The sequence below is a fragment of the Dromiciops gliroides genome, chromosome 4 (genome assembly GCF_019393635.1).
Source record: "Dromiciops gliroides isolate mDroGli1 chromosome 4, mDroGli1.pri, whole genome shotgun sequence".
NCBI lineage: Eukaryota > Metazoa > Chordata > Mammalia > Microbiotheria > Microbiotheriidae > Dromiciops > Dromiciops gliroides.
In genome coordinates this window covers 453,787,196-453,810,297 of record NC_057864.1, presented here as the reverse complement: position 1 = coordinate 453,810,297, position 23,102 = coordinate 453,787,196, and the positions used below count along the sequence as shown (strand labels likewise).

General features: G+C 39.9%; 1 protein-coding gene across 1 annotated transcript in view; it reads left to right on the top strand.

The window, feature by feature from the left end:
- Positions 1-18,095: 18,095 nt before the first annotated feature.
- The window catches only part of LOC122755255 (hornerin-like), a 33,833-nt gene continuing 28,826 nt past the window's right edge, over positions 18,096-23,102 (top strand). The window contains exons 1-2 of the mRNA XM_044003577.1: positions 18,096-18,233; positions 20,705-23,015. Coding sequence (XP_043859512.1) covers positions 18,096-18,233; positions 20,705-23,015 — 2,449 coding nt within the window. The remainder of the gene's footprint in view (positions 18,234-20,704; positions 23,016-23,102) is intronic.

Sequence of the window (23,102 nt, the reverse complement as noted above, 5' to 3'; positions counted from 1 at the left end):
ACTTTCAAAGACTTTAAAGGAACAGTTTTGTTTTGTTGATTTTTATTTCCTTCTATTATTACATACACCATTTGTAACCTGTATTCTCTACAAAGGCCCTCCCTCTTGCAGGCCAGTATCAATGCACTGGTTCATGAGGGACCACCCCTCTGGAGAAACTTTCCTTTCTCCCTTTTCTATATTGTTATTAACATATTGTTTGTTAGCATAGGGTATTATATTCTGTTATTTTTGACTGTTTCATCAAGGAAACACCCTGTGTTTCTTGAAGAAACAACGGGGAGACTGTAACAATTGGAATGATGCCACCTGCTGGAGACTTACTGTAGCAAAGTTCCACCATGAGGAGAAGGTGTCTGAGGGCAAGACAGGTGGCTCTTTGGCATCAGGAAGCGACGTTTGCTTGTGGGAGGAAGAGGGGGCGAGGCTGGTGCTCTCACTCTCTTTCGCCAGGACTCTCCTGGAGAGCAGAGCAGGAGAACTGTAGCTCCCCAAGATAGATAGATGAATCTAGGCCTTTCCCTCTATCTTCACCAAATTCTTATTCTCCTTAATAAATGCTTAAAAGTATAACTCTTGCTAAAGCATATAATTTATTGGCGACCACTCATTAGATATTTTAGACAGACTAGCTAGAATGTTAGCCCCTTACACAAGGAAGATCAAAATACTACCTTAGGGGAAAATAGCAAAGTCAAAGCTCCTATATCCAAAGCTTCCAAGAAAAATATGAATTAGTCTCAGGCCATGGAAGCACTCAAAAATAACTTTGAAGATAAGGTAAGAGAAGTAGAGGGAAAAATGGAAAGAGAAATGAGAGTGATACAAGAAAGTCATGAAAAAAAAATCAACAGCTTGAAAAGCCAAATGGAAAAGGAAATACAAAAGCTCTCTCAAGAAAATAATTGCCTAAAAATTAGGATTGGAATTAGCAAATGGAAGAAAATGACTTTATGAAAAATCAATACACAATAAAGCAAAACCAAAAGAATGAAAAAATAGAGGACACTGTGAAATATCTCCTTGGAAAAACAGCTGACCTGGAAAATAGAACCAGGAGAAATAATTTTAAAATTACTGGACTACCTGAAAACCATGACCAAAACAAGAGCTTAGACATCACCTTCCAAGAAATTGGAAGGGAAAATTGCCCAGATATTCTAGAAGCATAAAGTAAAATAGAAATTGAAAGAATTCACCAATTACCTCCTGAAAGAGATCCCAAAATTAAAACTTCCAGGTATATTATAGCCAAATTTCAGAGCTCCCAGGTCAAGAAGAAAATATTGCAAGTAGCCAGAAAGGAACAATTCAAGTATGGTGGAGTCACAGTCAGGATAACACAAGATCTAGCAGCTTCTACATTAAAGGATCAGAGGGCTTGGAATATGATATTTCAGAGGGCAAAGTAACTGGGATTACAGCTAAGAGTCACCTACACAGCAAAGCTGAGTATAATCTTCCAGGGGGAAAATGGGAATTCAATAAAAGAGAGTACTTTCAGGCATTCATGATGAAAAGACCTGAGCTGAATAGAAAATTTGACATTCAAATACAAGAACCTAGAGAAACATAAAAAGGTAAACAGGGAAAAGAAAGCATAAGGGATATTAAAAGGTTAAACTGTTTACATTGCTATATGGGAAGATAGTACTTCTAACTTATAAGAACTTTCTTATTATTAGGGGAGCTGAATGGAGTATATTTAGACAGAGAGCACAGGTGTGAGTTGAATATAAAGGGATGATATCTTTTAAAAGAATTAAGTGGTGAGAGGAATGCACTGGGAAAAAGGGAAAGGGAGAGGTGGAATCGGATAAAGTGTCTCACATAAAAGAAGCAAGAAAAAGCTTATGGACTAAAGGGGAAGATGGGGGAAGCAGAGGAGTGAATAAGCCTTACTGTCATCAAAATTGGCTCAAAGAGGGAATTAACATACACACTCAATTGGGTATAGAAATCTATCTGCAGGAAAGTAGGAGGGGAATGGGATGGGAGCAGGGGGAGAAGGTGAAAGAAAGGAGGGAAGATTGGGGGTCAGAGGTAAAACACTTCTGAGAAGGGATAGGGTGAAAAAAGATAGAAAATAGAGTAAATATCATGGGGAAGGAATAGGATGGAGGGAAACAAAGTTAGCAATAGTCACTAAAGAAATGAAGCAGAGGCAAGAGCAATATAAGATGATGACTATGATGAGGAGGATGAGGAGACCTGTGGTACTTACTTTGCTGGGCTATTGTGAAGAAAATTCTCAGTAAGTTATAAGGTACTATATAAATGTTATCTATTATTATTGTTGCAATAATCAACATCATGGGTTTATTTTAAGGAAATCTTTCTTTAAATTACTATATAAATCTAGTATACTAAAAAAAATGATAAGAAGGATGCTATCACAAAAACCTGGAAAGACTTACATGAGCTGATGCAAAATGAAATGAACTTTATAAAAATAACAGCAATATTGTAAGATGATATGCTATGACTGACTTAGTTATTTTCAGCAATACAATGTTCCAAGACAACTCTGAAGGACTTATGAAAGATGCGATCCATCTACAATGAAAGAACTGATGGTATCTGAATATAGATTGAAGCATAATTTTTTTTGTCAGTTCCTCTTTCTAAAGTTTTTTTTTTGTTTTCTTCCACAACCTAATGTGGAAATGTATTGCATGACCAATCATGTATAACTTATATTGAATTTCTTGAGTTCTGAAGGGGTGGGAGGGAGGGAGGGAGCAAGAGAATTTGGAACACAAAGTTTTAAAAATTGATGTTAAAATTTGTTTTTACGTGTAAGATGGGAAAAATAAATTTCTAAACAAACTTGTGCAAAAAAATTAATCAATGGATCAAATATTTGTTTTTTTTGTATTTCAATAGTTGTATTCATTAAGCACCAATTATTTGCCAAACACTATGTTAAGTATGGAAAATGCTAAGGAAATAAATGCATGAATAAATAAACCAATCTGAAAAAAAGTACTAATTCTGGCCCTTGAGCATCTTAAAGTCCAATTTGGGAGACAACCTATATTATAAGAAGGTATACAAAATATATGAAAAGTAGAAAGAAAGTAACATTAACATGGTGGCACTAGTCTAAGATGTGACCCATTGAAATCAGGAAAGGCCTTCTACAAAATGGAACACTTAAGATGAGACTTGACAGAAGCAGGAATTCTGAGAGGTAGAGCAAAGGAGGTGATTGAAAACTTCAGGGATAAATAGTTAATGCAAAGGCATGGAGAGAAGAGATGGCACATTAAGTGTGGATAACAGCACATAGACCAGCTTAGCTAAACCACAGAGCATATAAGGGAAAGTATTGTGTAAGAAGATTGGAAGGATAGGAAAGGATAGAGGTGTGAAGGGCTTTATAAGCCAAGCAGAGGAGTCTCTATTTGACCCCAGAAGTAATAAAGAGCCACTGGAGTTTACTGAGTAGAGGGAAGGGCAACATGGACCAATAAATGATTTAAGAAAACTCACTTTGGCAGCTTTATGGAAGGTCAATTGGAGTCTGGAGAGACTTGAGACAGAAAAACCAGTTAGGAGGCCATTACAACAAATAACTTAATTATAGGTCTTCTAAAAGAAGATGATAAAACTGTCCTACAGGGAAAAGTACAGGAATATTGGCCATAATTTTTTAATGTAGGCAATACCATATATTTGATCAAATCCCCAGAATAATTCCAAAGGAAAGCCCCATGCTTACAACCCATTATCATGTAGTGCTGAAATTTCACAAGTCCGATACCAAATGAGAAATTTTTCAAGTTTCCAGGAGAAAGATTTGGATCCCTGAAGGAACAACATTTTGAATAGCTCAGAATTACTCTTCAGCCACAAGAAATCAGAGAATTGAATCAAATATACTATTCCAAAAAGCATACAAGCTCAAACTGGATTCTAAGGAAACCTGTCCTACAGAACTGAGCCCATTTATAATTATGAATGGGATTTCAACAAGAAACAACAAAGCATCTGTTGCATGTCTATACAAATGGTAATGATACTTTAGCTACAAGGCAAGCTGGTGGTGCACTGGACCTGAATTCAAGAAGATCTAAGTTCAAATCTCACCTCAGATACTTAGTAGTTGTGTGATCCTTGTTTGTTGTTGTTCAGTTACTTTTTGTGACCCCATGGACCATAACACATCAAGCCCTTCTATCTTCTACCACTTCCCAAAGTCTGTCCATGCTCAGATTCATTGTTTGCTTGGCACTATCTATCCATCTCATTCTTTGCCACCACCCTCTCCTTTTGTCTTCAATCTTTCTCAACAGCAGGGCCTTTTCCAATGAGTCCTATCTTCTCTTTATGTGGACAAAGTATATAAGTTTCAGTTTCAGTATTTGTCCTTCCAGGGAATACTCTAATTAATTTCTTTGAGTATAGACTGATTTGACCTCCTTGCTTTCCAAAGAACTTTCAAAATTCTTCTCCAGCACCACAATTCAAAAGCATCAATTCCGCACTGCTCAGTTTTCCTTATAGTCCAGCTCTCACTGCCGATTATTGCTATTGGAAAACCATAGTTTTCACTATGTGGACCTTTGTTGTCAAATGAATACCTCTCCTTTTTAGTATGCTGTCCAGACTTGCCATAGCTTTCCTTCCAAGGAAAAAGCATCTTCTCATTTATTGGCTGCAGTCATCCATCTGCAGTGAACTTTGAGCCCAAGAATATAAAATCTGACACAGCTTCCATTTCTTCTCCCACTGTTTGCAGGAAGGGATGGGACCACTTGCCATGATCTTGGGTTTTGTTCATGTCCAGTTTCTAGCCAGTTTTTACACTCTCCTCTTTCACCCTCATCAAGGGGCTTCTTTACTATTCTTTACTTTCTGCCCTCAGAATGCTATCATCTATATATTTCAGATTATTACTATTTCTCCCAGCAACTGACTGCCATTTCACATGATGTCCTCTGCATCTAAGCTAAATAAATGAGGTGACAATAGACAATATTGTTATACTGCTTCTTCTGATCTTAAACCAATCGATTGTTCAATTTTTAATCCTGACTGTTGCTTCTTGACCCTCAAACATATCTCAGGAAACAAATAGGATGATCTGGAACTCCCATCTCTTTTAGTGCTTGAGTGAGTCTTCCTTACTCCAGCCCCAGCATTCTCTCTGGTGCATAACTTATTTGTGGTAGGTGAGGGTAGCATTATTGATTAGCTAACTGCACCTTTAAAATTAGTTCTACCGAGTAGGGGGCAGCTAGGTGGCACAGTGGATAGAGCACCGGCCCTGGAGTCAGGAGGACCTGAGTTCAAATCCGGCCTCAGACACTTAACACTTACTAGCTGTGTGACCCTGGGCAAGTCACTTAACTCCAATTACCTCACTAAAAAAAAAAAAAAGAAGTTCCACCAAGTCATTTGCTCTCTCCTTCTACCATCCTTTCTGCTGTGCTTCTAGATCCAGCACCCAGGGTGGAGACAGGATTACAGGAGGGATAAAGCAGCAGCCAGTCATCTCAACATGGAAACCCTGACAAGTCTGTGTGCCTAGAGTTCAAGTCCACTGGAGCTTTTGGGGCTTAGAGCTGGGACTATGCCCTAAGGGAACTAAACAAACCATGAACCTAAGCTATTTATCCCCCCCATTGACTGAGCTGGTGCACAAGGGTGAGAGGATTAAACCTCTCAAGTGTTATAGGGAGTGTATATACTTGTAATTAGGTTTGGACATTTATACTCCTCTTTGTAAAGGTGCCATTGCACTTCTGAAAAAAAACCACATGAATTCTATAGGAAACAAAATTGTCCATCTAAGGACAGACTATATAGAAGTCAATCAATGGATCAAATATTTATGTTTATTTGTGTTTAAATAGTTGTATTCATTAAGTACCAATTATTGGCTAAGCACTATTAAGTGTAGAAAATGCTAAAGAAATAAATGCATGAATAAATAAACTAATCTCAAAAAAAGAACTACTTCTGAGCACCTTAAAATCTGTTTAGGAAGACAACCTATATCATAACCAAGTATGCAAAATATATGAAAAGCAGAAAGTAACATTAATATGGATGGCACTAGCTCTAGGAAGTGATCCATTGTAATCAGGAAAGGCCTTCTACAAAATGAAACACTTAAGCTGAGAGTTGACAAAAACAGGAATTCTGAGAGGTGGAACAAAGGAGATGATTGAAAGAATCAGAGATAAATAGCAGATGCAAAAGCATGGAAAGAAGAGATGGCACATTGAGTGTGCACAACATCACATAGACCAGTCTAGCTAGACCACAGAGTGTGTGAAGGTAAGAACTGTGTAAGAAGATTGGAAGGGTAGGAAATGGTCAAGGTCTTAAGAGCTTTAAAAGTCAAACAGAGGAGTCTTTATTTGACCCAGGAGGTAATATGGATCTACTAGAGTTCAGAAAAATCACTTTGGCAGCTTTGTGGAAGGTCAATTGGAGTCTGGAGAGACTTGAGGAAGAAAAACCAGTTAGGAGGCTATTGCAATAAATAACTTAATTATAGGTCTCCTAAAAGAAGATGATAAAACTGTCCTGCAGGGAAAAGTACAAGAATGTTGGTCATAAATTTTGAATGTAGACAATAACTTGTATTTGATCAAATCCCCAGAATAATTCCAAAGGAAAGCCCCATGCTTACAACCTATTATCATGTAATGCTGAAATTTCAGAAGTCCAATACCAAATGAAAAGTTTTTAAAGTTCCAGGAGAAAGAACTGGATCTATCAAGGAACAACACTTTGAATAACTCAGAATTACTCTTCAGACACTAGAAATCAGAGAATTGAATGAAATATAATATTCCAAAAAGCATACAAGCTCAGACTGGACTCTAAGGAAACCTGTCCTATAGAACTGAGCCCAATTATAATTATGAATGGAATTTCAACAACAAGAAAAAAAAAAGCATCTGTTGCATGTCTATACAAATGGTAATGATACTTTAGCTACAAGGCAGCTAGGTGGTGCACTGGACCTGGATTCAAGAAGATCTAAGTTCAAATCTCACTTCAGATACTTACTAGCTGTGTGATTCTTGTTTGTTGTTGTTCAGTTACTTAGTCATATTTGACTCTTTGTGACCCCATGGACCATAACAAGCCCTTCTATCTTCTACCACCTCCCAAAGTCTGTCCAAACTCAGGTTCACTGTTTCCATGACACTGTCCATCTCATCCTTTGCCACCCCCTTCTCCTTTTGCCTTCAATCTTTCCTCCCTCTCTTCTTTTTTACTTCCTCCCTCCCTCCATTACTTCCTCTTCTTCCCTCCTCCATTTCTTCCTTTCTTTGCTTCCACCCTTCTTCCCTTCATTCCTTCCTTCTACTCTTTCTGCCATTCCTCCCTTCCTTCCTTTCTTTTCCAAAATGAAAGGAAGAGGGAAAATGAATGCTTTATCATTTTAAAATAAAATAATTTGGCAGAGCCAAGATCATGGAGAAAAGGCAGTGGTTGCCTCAGTCCACAAACTGTAAGGAGACTGACAACTGGTTAGAAAATTGCAGAAGTCCCCTTACTGGCTGTAAGATTCTGTTGTATTACCCATACTTTCTTCCAGTCACAATCCTAGGTTTCAGTCCAAAGGCAAAAAGGAACACTAGCAAGCCAGGATTTTTGGCCATAGTGCAGCAGGGACCCTTATCACAGTTCCAGGGTGGAAAAGAGTACATGTGGTCACCCACAGACCAGAACAAAGGCCAGGAAAATAGTAGACATACATTTCCTTAGATGATACCACCTTGGAAAAAATAGAAACCTTACATACCCCCAGGACTAGCTCTGAAAACAGTTGCAAAAAAAATTAAGAAGCTTAGTACAGTACCCACTCCACCTCAGGATCAGAACCCAACGTTAGAATAGAAAATAAGCAAACAAAAAAGATCCTGCCAGAGCCAAGATGGCAGAGGAAAGTCAGTGAACTCCCGACCTCATGACATGATCGCTCCAAAAAACATCCAAATAACACCACAGGAAAATGCCCAGAGCAGCAAAACTCACAGAAGAATGTGCTGAAATCATCTTCTAACCAAGAACAGCTTGGAAGGTCAGAAGGAGGGAGCTGCTGTGCTGATACAGGAGCTGAGCCCAACCCCATAGTCACCCTGACACAGATCCAGTCCCAGGAAGGCCTCACCAGAAAAGCAGACCCCCAGAGCCTCTGAATCAGCTGAAGCATCAGTGTTGTCTGGAACTAAGCTCACAGTCTGGTGAGTGGGCTGAGCCCTGGGAAGTGGGGAGACTACAAGGGTCTATGCTGGTACTAAGGCAGAACTTGGATTTTACACCCCTGCTGAGAACCAGGAGGTAGGCTCAAGTAGCAGTGGCCCAAGTGGGGAAGGGGCACAGGCTTGTCGGAGCTAACAACCACAACACACAAAGCTGGTTGATTAGCAAGTTGGTCTGGGGTCATCTAAGGACCAGGGAACATGCTGGGTAAGTGAAGAACCTGATTCTCCTTAAATCATACCACCTGGGACTTCTTAAGCTTGGGATACTGCAGCCTGGAAACAGTGCCCCACTTTAAGGAGCTAAAAGTCTAGTAAAAGAAAGGCAAGATGAGCCGACAGAGAAAGGTGAGGACCATAGAAAGTTTCTTCAGTAACAAGGAAGACCAAGGGGCACCCTCAGAGGAAGATGTCAACATCAGGGCCCCTATATCTAAAGCTTCCAAGAAAAATACGAATTGGTCTCAAAAAGGACTTTGAAGATAAAGTTAGAGAGGTAGAGGAAAAAATGGAAAGAGAAATGAGGATGATGCAGGAAAGACATGAGGAAAAAAGTCAACAGCTTGAAAAGTCAAATTGGCCAAATGGAAAAGGAGGTACAAAAGCTCTCTGATGAAAATAATTGCCTAAGAATTAGGATTGAACAAATGGAAGCCAGTGACTTTATGAGAAACCAAGACACAATTAAGCAAATCCAAAATGAATTTTAAAAAATAGAGGGCAATGTGAAATATCTTCTGGAAAAACTGCTGACCTGGAAAATAGGTCCGGGAGAGATAATTTGAAAATTATTGGTCTACCTGAAAACCATGATCAAGGAAAGAGCTTAGACACCATCTTCCAAGATATTCTCAGGGAAAATTGCCCTGAAATTCTAGAAAAAGAAGCTGAAATAGAAATTGAAAGAATCCACTGATCACCTCCAGAAAAAGATCCCAAAAGGAAAACTCCTAGGAATATTATAGCCAAATTCCAGAGCTCTCAGGTCAAGGAGAAAATATTGCAAGCTGCCAAAAAGAAAGAATTCAAGTACTTTGGAGCCCCAGTCAGGATAGCACAAGATCTAGCAGCTTCTACATTAAAGGACTGGAGGGCATGGAATATGATATTCCAAAGGGCAAAGGAAATGGGATTACAACCAAGAATCACCTACCCAGCAAAACTCAGCATTATCTTTCAGTGGAAAAAATGGGACTTTAATGAAAAAGAAGACTTTCAGATATTTGTGATGAAAAGACCTAAACTAAATGGCAAATTTGACTTTCAAATTCAAGACCCTAGAGAACCATAAAAAATTGGAGCTGGGGGACATACCTGGGGTCACACAGTGGACAACTGTCTTGTGTCTAAGGCTGGGTTTTCGCTGGGATCCCCCTGGGTCCAGGGGTGATGCTTTGTCCACTGTGTCACTTAGCTAGGTGATGATATCTTTAGGGTTAAATTGAGGGGTGAAGGAAATTCACTGGGGGAGGGGGAAGGGCAGAAGTGAAATCCTACATGAAAGTAACAGGAAAAGGCTTAAGGAGTGGGAGAAGAGATGGGAGAGGAGCAGGGCAGTAAATGAACTTTACACTCATCAGAAAAGGCTCAAAGACCTTAAACTCATCAGAGCTGCCTCAAGGAGGGACTAATAGACACACCCAACTGGGTGAAGTAATCTGTTTAATGTGGGCAGTAAATGAGCCTAACACTCATCAGAATTGGCTCAAAGACCTCAATCTCATTAGAATTGGCTCTAAGAGGGAATAATGTACACACTCAATTGGGTGGAGTAATCTCTATAACCCTGAAGGAAAATAGGAGGGGAAGGGGATAAAGAGAGAGAGGCAAAAGAAAGAAGGGGGGGGGGGAGACAGACAGAAGCAAATCCCTTTTGAAGAGTGAGAGGATGAAAGAAGATGGATAATAGAATAAATATGATTTGGAAAGGAATAGGATAGAAGGGAAACAGTTAACAATAGTAATCATGAAAAAGAGAAAAGGGGGGAAAACTTTACAAAAAATATTTATAGCAACTCTTGGTGGAGGCTAAGAATTGAGAATCAAGGGAATGTCCATCAATTGAGGAATGATGGAAAAAGATGTGTTATATGATTGTAGTGGAATGGTCTTGTGCTACAGGAAATGACAAACAGAATGATCCCCGAAAAACCTGGAAAGACTAATGAACATTGGTGTATAGTGAAGTGAAAAGAAAATAAAAAGAAAAAAAAAGATCCTGCCATAGAAAGTTACTATGGTGACAGGAAAGATCAAAACACATACTTCAGAGGGTGAGAACAAAGTCACAATTGCTATATCCAAAGCCTCAAAGAATGTGATTTGGCCTAAGCTCAAAAAATAATTCTTAGAAGAGCTTATAAAGGATTTTTAAAATAAAGTAAAATATGAAGAGGAAAAATTGGGAAAAGAAATGGCAATGATCCACAAAAAATCATGAAAAGAGAGTCAACAACTTGATAAAGGAGGCAATGAAGAAAAAACACATGAAAAAACAGCATAGGGCAGATGGTTAAAGAGGCACAAAAATCTAATGAAAAGAATGCCTTAAAAGGCAGAATTGATGAAGTGGGGGAAAACATACAAAAGTTCACTCAAGAAAATAGTTCTTTAAAAATTAGAATTGGTTAAATGGAAGCTAAAGACACCATGAGACATCAAGAAGCAATAAAACAAAAATAAAAGAATGAAAAATAGAAGAAAATATGAAATATTTCATTGGAAAACTATTGACATGGAAAATAGATCTAGGAGAGATATTTTTAAATTATTAGACTACCTAAAAGCCATGATCAAAAAAAAAAGAGCCTAGATATCATCTTTCAAGAAATTATCAAAGAAAACTAAGTGTCAGAAATATTATTCAATATTGTTTTAGACCATTTAAAAATAACTAGACAGTATAAAATACTTGACTATACCTGCCAAAACAGACACAGGAACTATATGAACATAAAAATAAAACACTTTTTATACAAATAAGGGCAGATCTAAATAACTGGAGTAATATTTCTTGTGCATGGGTAGATAAAGCCAACATAATTTTTTTTTTTTGGTGAGGCAATTGGGGTTAAGTGACTTGCCCAGAGTCACACAGCTAGTAAGTATTAAGTGTCTGAGGCCAGATTTGAACTCAGGTCCTCCTGAATCCAGGGCTGGTGCTCTATCCACTGTGCCACCTAGCTGCCCCAACATAATTTTTTAAATGACAATTTTACCAGTTAGGTAAAGTTGTGAGTAATTTAATTGGGATGACATTGAATAAATAGATTAGTTAAATCTATTTATTCAATGTCACCCCAATTAAATTACTCACAAATTATTTTACTGAGTTAGAAAAAATAATAGCAGAGATCATTTGGAAGAACAAAAGGTCAGAAATTTAAAAGAAACTGGTTGGGGGAGGAAAATATAAAGGAAAGAGATTCAGCAGTATCATTTTTAAACTATCTTATAAGGCAAGAGCATTGCTGAAGTGTAAAATGGATAATTCTGATTATTTTAAGTTTAAATTTTCTTATATAAATAAAACCAATGTAGTCAAGAATAGAAGGAATGCAGAAAACTGGGAGGGGGAGGAATTTTCATAGATGCTCTCTCAGATAGGATGTGATTGTGTTGGAATATGGTTGTGGTATGGGAAATGATGAGCTGGTTGATTTTGAAAAACATGGAAAGACTTGAACCAAGAAGGAAAATGATATCCACCTTCAGAGAAAGAGATCACAAGTGGAAATATGCATTGTACGTTCTTACATATATGTGTATTAGTGTACATATGTGTATGTTTATAGATATTTCTGTATATGTGTATGTGCATATATATGTGTGTGTATACACATACATATTTCTCCATGTTAAATTGTAACCTTCTTTCAGTGGGGTGAAGGAGGGGAAAAATAAAATAAATAGTGCACAGCAGAGAACAAAAAAAAAAAACCTATAGGGAAGCAAAGAAAAGCTGGGTAGCTTGGAAAACAATGTGTAGAATTTATTATATAGGTTTTCTTGAAATGGACATTTATTGTTTTATATTGAATATTCTCTTATGTTCTGCTGTGTAGATGGCAGTGTTCTTTTTTTCTTTTCTCATTTTCTATATAAGTTTAAAATTAATAAAAATTTTACCAAAAGAAAAAAAAAGAAAACTGCCCTGATATTCTAGAACCAGAGGGTGAAATAGAAATTGAAAGAATCTGCCAGTCACCTCCTAAAAGACATCTCAAAAATTAAAGCTCTCAGGTATATCATAGCTAAATTTCAGAGCTTCAAATGGAAGGCATAATATTGCAAGCAGCCAGAAAAAAACAATTCAAATATCATGGAACTATAATCAGGATAATAATTTAGCTTAATAATTTAATAATAATTAAGCAGCTTCTCCATTTAAAGATCAAAGGACTTGGAATATGATATTCCAGAGTGCAAAGGAGTTAGGCTTACAACCCAAGAATTGCCTACCCAACAAAACTGAATATAATCTTTCAGGGGGAAAATGGATATTCAGTGAAACAAAGGACTTTAAAGGATTCCTGATGGAAAGACCAGTTCTGACTAGAAAATTTGACTTTCCAATATAAAACTCAAGAGAAGCACAAAAAGGTAAACAGGAAAGAGAAGCCATAAGGGATTCAATAAGGTTAAATAATTTTCATTCCTGCATGGGAAGATGATACTTCTAACTTTTTAGAACTTTATAATTATTAAGCAATTAGAAAGAGTATACATAGACTGAGGGCAGAGGTGTGAGTTGAATATGATGGGATATCTTTAAAAATTAAATTAAGAAGTGAAAAAGGAATACACGGTAAGAAGGGGGAAAAGAGATGTAGAATTGGGGAAATTATCTCATATAAAAGAGGCACCAAAGAGAATTTACAGTGGAAAGGAAGATGAGAGAGATAGGTGGAAGCATTTGAACTTTACTCTCATTGGAATTGACTCAAAGAGGAAATAACATACACACTCAGCTGTGAATAGAAATCTATCTTCCCCTACAGGAAAGTAGGAGGAGAAGAATATGGGGCTGGGGGGGCGGGGGTGGCACTGAGAGAAGAAGTGGCAAATTAGAGGAGGTGGTGTTCAGAAGAAAAACACTTTTAAGGATGGACAGGATAGAAGGAGACAGAGAGTAGAATAAACAAGGGGGAGAATAGGATGAAGGAAAATACACAGTATTCATAACTATGAAAAAATTTACAGCAAGTATCTCTGATAAAGGCCTCATTTCTCAAAAATAAAGAGAACTAAATCAAATTTAACAAAATAAGAACCATTCTCCAATTGATAAATGGTCAAAGTATATGAACAAGCAGTTTTCAGACAAAGTAATTGAACCTATCTATACTCATATGAGAAAATGCTGTAAATCACTATTTATTAAAGAAATGCAAATTATAAAAATTCTCAGATTCCATCCCATACTTATCAAATTGTCTAATATGTCAGAAAAGAAAAATAACAGATGCTGGAGGGGATATGAGGAAATGGAGGCACTAATACACTGTTGGTGGAGTTGAGAATTGATTCAACTATTCTGTAGAGGAATTTGGAACTATGTCCAAAGGGCTATAAAACCACACATACCTATTAACCCAGCAATATCACTACTATTCTGTATCCCAAAGAGATTAAGAAAAAAAGCAAAAGGACCTATGTGTACAAAAATATTTAAATCAGCTCTTTTAGTGGTGATAAAGAATTAGAAATTAAGGAAATGTCCATCAATTGGGGAATGGCTGACCAATATATAATTATTATGGAATGCTATTGTGCAAGAAGAAATGATGAGCAAGATGCTCTCAGAAAAACCTCCAAAGAAAGATGTGAACTTTTGAAAAATGAAGTAAGCAGAATCCATATATGTGTGTGTGTGTGTGTGTGTGTGTGTGTGTATGCAATCTTTTATGATAATCAGCTGCAAATGACTTAGCTCTTCTCAGCAATACAATGATCCAAGACAATTCCAAAAAACTCATGGTGGATAATGCTATCCACATCCAGAGAAAGAATTATGGAGTCCGATCAAAGATTGAGGCATACCATTTTCACTTTTGTTGGGTTTTTTGTTTCTTCTTTCTTGCGATTTTTTTCCCTTTCTCTCAACATGACTAATGTGGAAATGTGTTTAACATGATTATACTGTATAACTTATATCAGATGGCTTGCTGTCTTCAGGATGGGGAAGGGAAGGGAGGAAGGGAGAAAAATTTGGAACTCAAAATCTTACAAAAATGAATATTGATGACTACTCATGTATAACTTATTTTGAATTGTTTGAGTTCTTGTGGGTAGAGGGTGGGAAGAGAGGGAGGAAGAGAAGTTAGAACACAAAGTTTTTAAAAATTGATGTCAAAATTTGTTTTTACATATATTTTGGAAAATAAAATTCTATTCAACAATGAATATTGAAAACTACCATTATATTTAATTATAAAAATAAAATAATATACTATTTTTAAAAAGGGAGATTTACGGTTTCATGTACAATGCTCTCCTTTCCTATAATCTATATGGAAATACTCATCTTATTTGGAGATTGTTAACTTCAGAATTTTTTAAGTTTAAATGGAGCTAAGTAAAACCATTGATTTAAAAACACTCAAGAGAAATGTAAGAAACATAAATTAGGACAATTATCTCCCCAAAAAGGTAATCAGTGAAATAAAGTCTCATGTTTGTAGGTGATAGTTGTTTTGTTGTTTTTAAGAAACTTGGACTGAATAGTTGTTGTGGGTTTTTTTTGGGGGGGGGGCAATTAGGGTTAAGTGACTTGCCCAGGGTCACACAGCTAGTAAGTGTCAAGTGTCTGAGGTCGGATTTGAACTCAGGTCCTCCTGAATCCAGGGCCAATGCTCTATCTACTGCACCTCCTAGCTGCCCCAACTGAATAGTTTAAAAAAAAAAACTCACATAGTCTGGGGGCAGCTAGGTGGCACAATGGATAGAGTACTGGCCCTGGATTCAGGAGGACCTGAGTTCAAATCCAGACTCAGACACTAGCTGTGTGACCCTGGGCAAGTCACTTAACCCTCATTGTCCTTCAAACAAACAAACAAAAACTTACATAGTCAAAAGGGGACTAATACTTTAATGAGAATATTTAAATAATCAGGAAAGGGGGGGAAAGGAAGAAGTCAAGTAATAGTCAATGGACTAAATTTCAAGTTACCCTATAAAGAAGTCCGTATCTTTTATGGAGGGGATTACATAATGAGAAGCCATATGCTTGGGAAGTTGGGAAAGAAGAATAAGAGGGATTCTAGGAATATATGGCCACCTGACCCTGTGATGAGCAGAGAAGGAAAAGTAATTTTTTAGCCTCTCAATAAGAGCAGCAACTTGGGAGAGTAATACATAATCACAGGATTAGGAATCAACTCTAGAGGGGCAGCTAGGTGGCACAGTAGATAAAGCACCAGCCCCAGATTTGGAAGAACCTGAGTTCAAATACAGCTTCAAACACTTGACACTTACCAGTGTAACGATTGGAATGACGCCACTTGCTGGAGACTTACTGTAGAAGAGTTCCGCCAATGAAGCGAAGGTCTTTGAGGGCAAGACCAGGAGTCTTTTCTTTGGTGTCAGGAAGTGACGTGGGCTAGTGGGAGGAGGAAGAGACTGGGGCTCGCTCTCACGCTCTTTCCTTTGGACTCTGGTGGAGAGCAGAGCTAGAAATGTGCTCTCCCTTTAATAGATAGGAATCTAGGCCTTTCTCTCTCTTTACCAAATTCTTATTCTCCTTAATAAATGCTTAAAACTTAACTCTTGCTAAAGCTTATAATTTATTGGCTACCACTCATTAGATATTTTAGACAGACTAGCTAGAATTTTAGCCCTTAACACCAGCTGTGTGACCCTGGACAAGTGACTTAACCCTCATTGCCCAGCCCAAAAAAAAGGGGGGGGTGAATCAACTCTAATCCCAGAAGGGGAAGTTCAGGGATACCATTACAATCACTACCATATCAAAGAGGTGGGAGTGGATGGAAAAGGCATGTATGCATCTGTCCCAAAAAAACAGATACATTATAATGAATCTCTTAAGGGTGGAATGAACAAGAGGCTACCTTCTTTTAAATGAGGATTGTACCTCTGAGGACTTCAACTCATTTTAGAAAAGGCTATGTACAGTTCCAAGGGTATTGGCTAGATCTAGCCTGCCCCAGACCAGGACAAACCAGGCTTTATATCCCATCCATAAAGCACTCAGAAATTCTTACTGATAGCCATCATCGATCACGTGCTTTCTCTTCTTCTCTGTAAACTGTACCCCCTGCACCCAAGTTTCTGTATGTCAGTAAAATTTCCTATGGCTCCACTTGGCATCCCTGTGACTCCCCAGATGCTAACACACTTCCCTGGCCACACTGCCTGCTTACATATTGTTCCCTCTTATTTCAATAGAAGTTGACTCAGGGCAGATGTTGTTTTGCTGTCAAATTTGTGTAACAAGCACAGTACTTGGCACATGGTAAGAGCTGATGACTGTTGGGTTGTTGTTGTTTTTTTTTTTTTTTTTTAATTCAGGTCATTTATTTATTTGGAAAATTAGGACCTAGGTTGGACTCTGAAATTGCCATGGCCATTTTCCAGTTCTAAATATTATAACCCTATAATTGTATAGCCCCTGCCTTCAGCAAACTTATGATGTCCACAGAGGTTCTTATGTAAAATGTCCTAACACAATGATAGGTGGGGGCTGATACTGGCCCAAATTGGGGAGTTCCTAGGGTAATCACAGATGAGTAGGTGAGCAGTTACTTTAGTTAATGTCCTTGATGACAGGGGTGGAGGAAGAAATGGCACTGGGTTTGGTTGAGAATAAATCAGGCCATCCCACAGAAAGGGCGTCACCATCCTAAGGTGGACAATTAAACCCAGTATAAAAAGCCCAGCATCCTAGACAGTTGGTACCCTGAAAGTTGCTTCCATCTCCATCCTACTTGTTCCTTTGGTGAACTAGGTAAGTGGGGACTGACTTGGTCTTGCTAGGACTGCAGGTCCATGGATTGTGTGAAAGGGTAAATCCAGAAATGGGGATGAGTAGAATAGGAACCCCAAATTGGAGCTAAAAGAACATGGTTCAGAGCATAGCTCTTCCCCTTAGTAGTAGTGTGACCTGAGACTGCTAGATGGCACCACAGTGCACAAAGCACTGAGGATAGAGTCAGAAAGACCTGAGTTCAAATTTGAAGTCAGATACCAGGTGTGTGAACCTAGGCAAGTATATTAACCACGAACTCTTCCTCATCTATAAAATGGGAATCATAATAGCACCTCTGAGGTTTGGTGTAAAGACCAAATGAGATAGTTGCAGAGAGCTTAGCACAGTGCCTGGCACATAGCAGGGACTTTATAAACTCTTATTCCTTTCCCCTTCCCTTTCATCTGGCCCCTTCCCTTGGGTGTGTCATTTGAACTGTCTGAACCCCACTCCCTTTATCTGTAAAGTGAGGGTGGGGAACAAGATATCTCTAAGGTCCTTTCCAACACAACTCAGGCTGTTATGATGCCTATAATGTGCTGAGGTGCCAGAAACTCCTGGAAGCTTTGCTTTCCCCTCCCTTTAAAGCCATCCTCAGAGTAACAGCAGCCTTGGCTTCCAGTCCTGTCTTTCCTGGCTTCCTGTGGGACCTTGGAGCTTAAGATCCCAAGGAGTGTTTTATTACATTGACAAGGATGAACCAACCCTACCCCATATTTCCCCATGACACTGTTTCAAAGATTAGACAGATGAGATGGGAAATAAATTCAAGAATGTTATTCCAGATAATTAATACTGAGGCCTCTTAAAGGAAGAAAAGAAATGACAGAAAGGGGCCACATTTTTTCCCCTCTAGGTTCATTAAGTTGTGCACCAAGATGTCCCATCTTCTGACAAGCATCGCCACCATCCTGGATGTTTTCTACCAATACTGTGGCCAAGATGATGAGTATGACACAATGAGCCAAAGTGAACTGAAGGAATTTCTGGAAAATGAACTGAAGTTTATTCTGAAGGTGAGATCTTTCTGTTAGATTCTTTTTTTCCTATGAGGCAATTGGAGTTAAGTGACTTGCCCAGGGTCACACAACTAGTGTTAAGTGTCTGAGGCCAGATTTGAACTCAGGTCCTCTTGACTCCAGGGCCATTGCTTTATCCACTGCACCACCTAGCTGCCCCTTTCTATTAGACTGAATGGGCTTTCACAATAAGCAGTGTTTTCTTTTATTTGGTATTTGTCATATTCAGGCTTGCCTCAAAAAGAGACAGCTAGGTGGTATAGCAGCTAGAAGGACTGGACAAGGGAAGAGCTTTAGACACTAATTAGTGGTATAACACTGAGCAAGACATTTAAAATATTTCAGCCTCAGTCTTTTTATCTGTAAAATGGGAGGGGAAGGGGAAGTAGCACAGCCATCACATGGCAATTGTGAAGATCAATATAAGACTTTATAAAGTGCTTCACAACCTTAAAGGATTACATAAAAATCCTAGATATCATGTGTTTTGAATAAGGAGGAAGCAAAAGATACACATAATCAATATTTCATCTCTGAATACTATAAAAGATCTTCTACAATCTAATAATATCATTGAGGGAGTAGATAATGATCTGGCCTTGAACCAAAAAAGTGCTATATTCAACTCCTACCACTAACACAAACAGACTGTGTGACCCTGGACAAGTCATTTAAACTCTAAAAACTAAAGGCAACTCTCTAAGGCCAAATATTGCTAAAAAGCTTATAATCTGCGATGGTAGAAATGAGAGTTACTCCTTTGGGAACTACCTATTCACTGAAAACATATTCTGGGCAGTGAGGATGTGTCACAAATAAAGTACAGGCCTTGAATTCAGGAGAACCTTAGTTCAAATCCAGTGTCAGATAGCTACTAGCTGTGTAGCCCTAGGCAAGTCACTTAACCCAGACAACCCAGATTTAACCAAGAGAGAGAGGAAGGAAGGAAGGAAGGAAGGAAGGAAGGAAGGAAGGAAGAAAGAAAGAAAGAAAGAAAGAAAGAAAGAAAGAAAGAAAGAAAGAAAGAAAGAAAGAAAGAAAGAAAGAAAGAAAGAAAGAAAGAAAGAAAAAAAGAAAGAAAGAAAGAAAGAAAGAAGGAAGGAAGGAAGGAAGGAAAGAAAGAAAACATTCAAGGGTCTTTAAAGAAACAAAGATAAAGAAAAAGAAAAAAGATGATCATATTTACTGATTGTGGATTCCCAAAGACTTGATACAAATTTAGCCTATTCTTTCTAAAGTATTCATCATAGTTCCAGAATCATGAGCTGTCTTATATTCATTCAACCTCTTACCCAACAGTATTCCCTGCTACCTTTCAGTATTCATTCCCTAAAAATGATTTTTTGCCTAGTGACAATTAACAGGATAACAACAGTGTACCCTGAACAGGTTATAGTGCAACTATGTGAAAGAATATTGGAAAACACTCCTTCTATTAGTGGATGACGGTTTCATATTCATTGGTTTTCTTTTTCACTTTGTTATTATACAGAATCCAGATGATCCTGATACTGTGGATGTCATCATGCTTAATCTAGATCGAGATAATAACAGAAGAATAGATTTTACTGAGTTCTTACTTATGATATTCAAGCTTACAATGGCATTCAACAAATCTTTCAAAAAGAACTACTGTTGTAATGATCAGAAGGATAGAAAAGAAAGAGAAGAAGAGGGAGAAGAAGAAGAAGAAGAACAGAAAGAGGGAAGATCAGAATCCAATACCTCAAGAAGAAACACTGAAAAGGAAGACAGAACATCAAGAACCAGGAAATCACAGGGAACAAAGAAAGTCAGGCATAAGTCTAACTTGGAAGAGAAAGACAAAAGTTCTCTCCCAAGATCAAAGCACACAACATCAAAGAAAAGAAATCATGGCTCAAATGTAAGCAACACAGAAAAGAATAATGAAGATGAACATGCATCAAGCTCAAGAAAACAAAAAAAAAGGGAAGAGAAGTCAAAGAAAAGCACCGCAAGAATAAAAGGGGAAGATTACAAAACAAACACTGAGAATTCAGACACAGAAGGAGAAAGAAAATATACATCAAAAAGCAGTCAAGAAGATATATATAAAAAAGAAGAAAATAACACAAGAAAAAAAGGTCACTCAGTGACTTTTGAAAAGCAAGGAGGATGCAGAAAAAATCAATCCACATGCACAGAGAAATACAGCTATGAATCAGAAACAGGCTCAGAATGCTGCTCAAAATCTGATAATAAGGAAACCTCAAACAATGAGGAGGACAGAAAAAGAGGACATTGGTCAATTGAAGGCAAACAAGAAAATCAATCAGAATGCAGCTCAAGTCAATCAGCCACTCACAAAAGACACAGTCGAAAGTCAGATGAGGAATTAGGAAGCACTGGACTTAGAGGAAAAAGGTCTACCTCCCGTCACGACTCTAGCTCTAGCAAACGTGGCTCACGCTCTGGCTCCAGCTCTGGTCAGCGTGAGTCTGGTTCAGGTCAGTCGTCTAGCAGCAAGGGGCATGGATCTAGCTCAGGTGGACGGTCAAGCAGTCGTGGAGGACAAGGACATAGTTCCAGTTCCAAGCAGTCTTCCAGCTCTGGCAAATATGGCTCTGGCTCTAGCTCTGGCTCTGGATCCTGCTCAGGTTCAGGCTCAGGCTCCAGCTCTGGTTCTGAATCTGGCTCAGAATATGGCTCAGGTCAGTCTTCAGGCTCTAAGAAGCAGGGCTCTAGCTCAGGCCGTTCCTCCAGCTCTGGAAGACACGGTTCAGGTTCAGGCTCCAGCTCAGGTCAATCCTCCTCTCACCGGAGACGTGGCTCCAGCTCAGATGAGGAATCAGGAAGCTCTGGGCGTAGAGGACAAAGTTCCAGCTCCCATCAGTCCTCTAGCTCTAGCAAACGTGGCTCACGCTCTGGCTCCAGCTCTGGTCAGCGTGAGTCTGGTTCAGGTCAGTCGTCTAGCAGCAAGGGGCATGGATCTAGCTCAGGTGGACGGTCAAGCAGTCGTGGAGGACAAGGACATAGTTCCAGTTCCAAGCAGTCTTCCAGCTCTGGCAAATATGGCTCTGGCTCTAGCTCTGGCTCTGGATCCTGCTCAGGTTCAGGCTCAGGCTCCAGCTCTGGTTCTGAATCTGGCTCAGAATATGGCTCAGGTCAGTCTTCAGGCTCTAAGAAGCAGGGCTCTAGCTCAGGCCGTTCCTCCAGCTCTGGAAGACACGGTTCAGGTTCAGGCTCCAGCTCAGGTCAATCCTCCTCTCACCGGAGACGTGGCTCCAGCTCAGATGAGGAATCAGGAAGCTCTGGGCGTAGAGGACAAAGTTCCAGCTCCCATCAGTCCTCTAGCTCTAGCAAACGTGGCTCACGCTCTGGCTCCAGCTCTGGTCAGCGTGAGTCTGGTTCAGGTCAGTCGTCTAGCAGCAAGGGGCATGGATCTAGCTCAGGTGGACGGTCAAGCAGTCGTGGAGGACAAGGACATAGTTCCAGTTCCAAGCAGTCTTCCAGCTCTGGCAAATATGGCTCTGGCTCTAGCTCTGGCTCTGGATCCTGCTCAGGTTCAGGCTCAGGCTCCAGCTCTGGTTCTGAATCTGGCTCAGAATATGGCTCAGGTCAGTCTTCAGGCTCTAAGAAGCAGGGCTCTAGCTCAGGCCGTTCCTCCAGCTCTGGAAGACACGGTTCAGGTTCAGGCTCCAGCTCAGGTCAATCCTCCTCTCACCGGAGACGTGGCTCCAGCTCAGATGAGGAATCAGGAAGCTCTGGGCGTAGAGGACAAAGTTCCAGCTCCCATCAGTCCTCTAGCTCTAGCAAACGTGGCTCACGCTCTGGCTCCAGCTCTGGTCAGCGTGAGTCTGGTTCAGGTCAGTCGTCTAGCAGCAAGGGGCATGGATCTAGCTCAGGTGGACGGTCAAGCAGTCGTGGAGGACAAGGACATAGTTCCAGTTCCAAGCAGTCTTCCAGCTCTGGCAAATATGGCTCTGGCTCTAGCTCTGGCTCTGGATCCTGCTCAGGTTCAGGCTCAGGCTCCAGCTCTGGTTCTGAATCTGGCTCAGAATATGGCTCAGGTCAGTCTTCAGGCTCTAAGAAGCAGGGCTCTAGCTCAGGCCGTTCCTCCAGCTCTGGAAGACACGGTTCAGGTTCAGGCTCCAGCTCAGGTCAATCCTCCTCTCACCGGAGACGTGGCTCCAGCTCAGATGAGGAATCAGGAAGCTCTGGGCGTAGAGGACAAAGTTCCAGCTCCCATCAGTCCTCTAGCTCTAGCAAACGTGGCTCACGCTCTGGCTCCAGCTCTGGTCAGCGTGAGTCTGGTTCAGGTCAGTCGTCTAGCAGCAAGGGGCATGGATCTAGCTCAGGTGGACGGTCAAGCAGTCGTGGAGGACAAGGACATAGTTCCAGTTCCAAGCAGTCTTCCAGCTCTGGCAAATATGGCTCTGGCTCTAGCTCTGGCTCTGGATCCTGCTCAGGTTCAGGCTCAGGCTCCAGCTCTGGTTCTGAATCTGGCTCAGAATATGGCTCAGGTCAGTCTTCAGGCTCTAAGAAGCAGGGCTCTAGCTCAGGCCGTTCCTCCAGCTCTGGAAGACACGGTTCAGGTTCAGGCTCCAGCTCAGGTCAATCCTCCTCTCACCGGAGACGTGGCTCCAGCTCAGATGAGGAATCAGGAAGCTCTGGGCGTAGAGGACAAAGTTCCAGCTCCCATCAGTCCTCTAGCTCTAGCAAACGTGGCTCACGCTCTGGCTCCAGCTCTGGTCAGCGTGAGTCTGGTTCAGGTCAGTCGTCTAGCAGCAAGGGGCATGGATCTAGCTCAGGTGGACGGTCAAGCAGTCGTGGAGGACAAGGACATAGTTCCAGTTCCAAGCAGTCTTCCAGCTCTGGCAAATATGGCTCTGGCTCTAGCTCTGG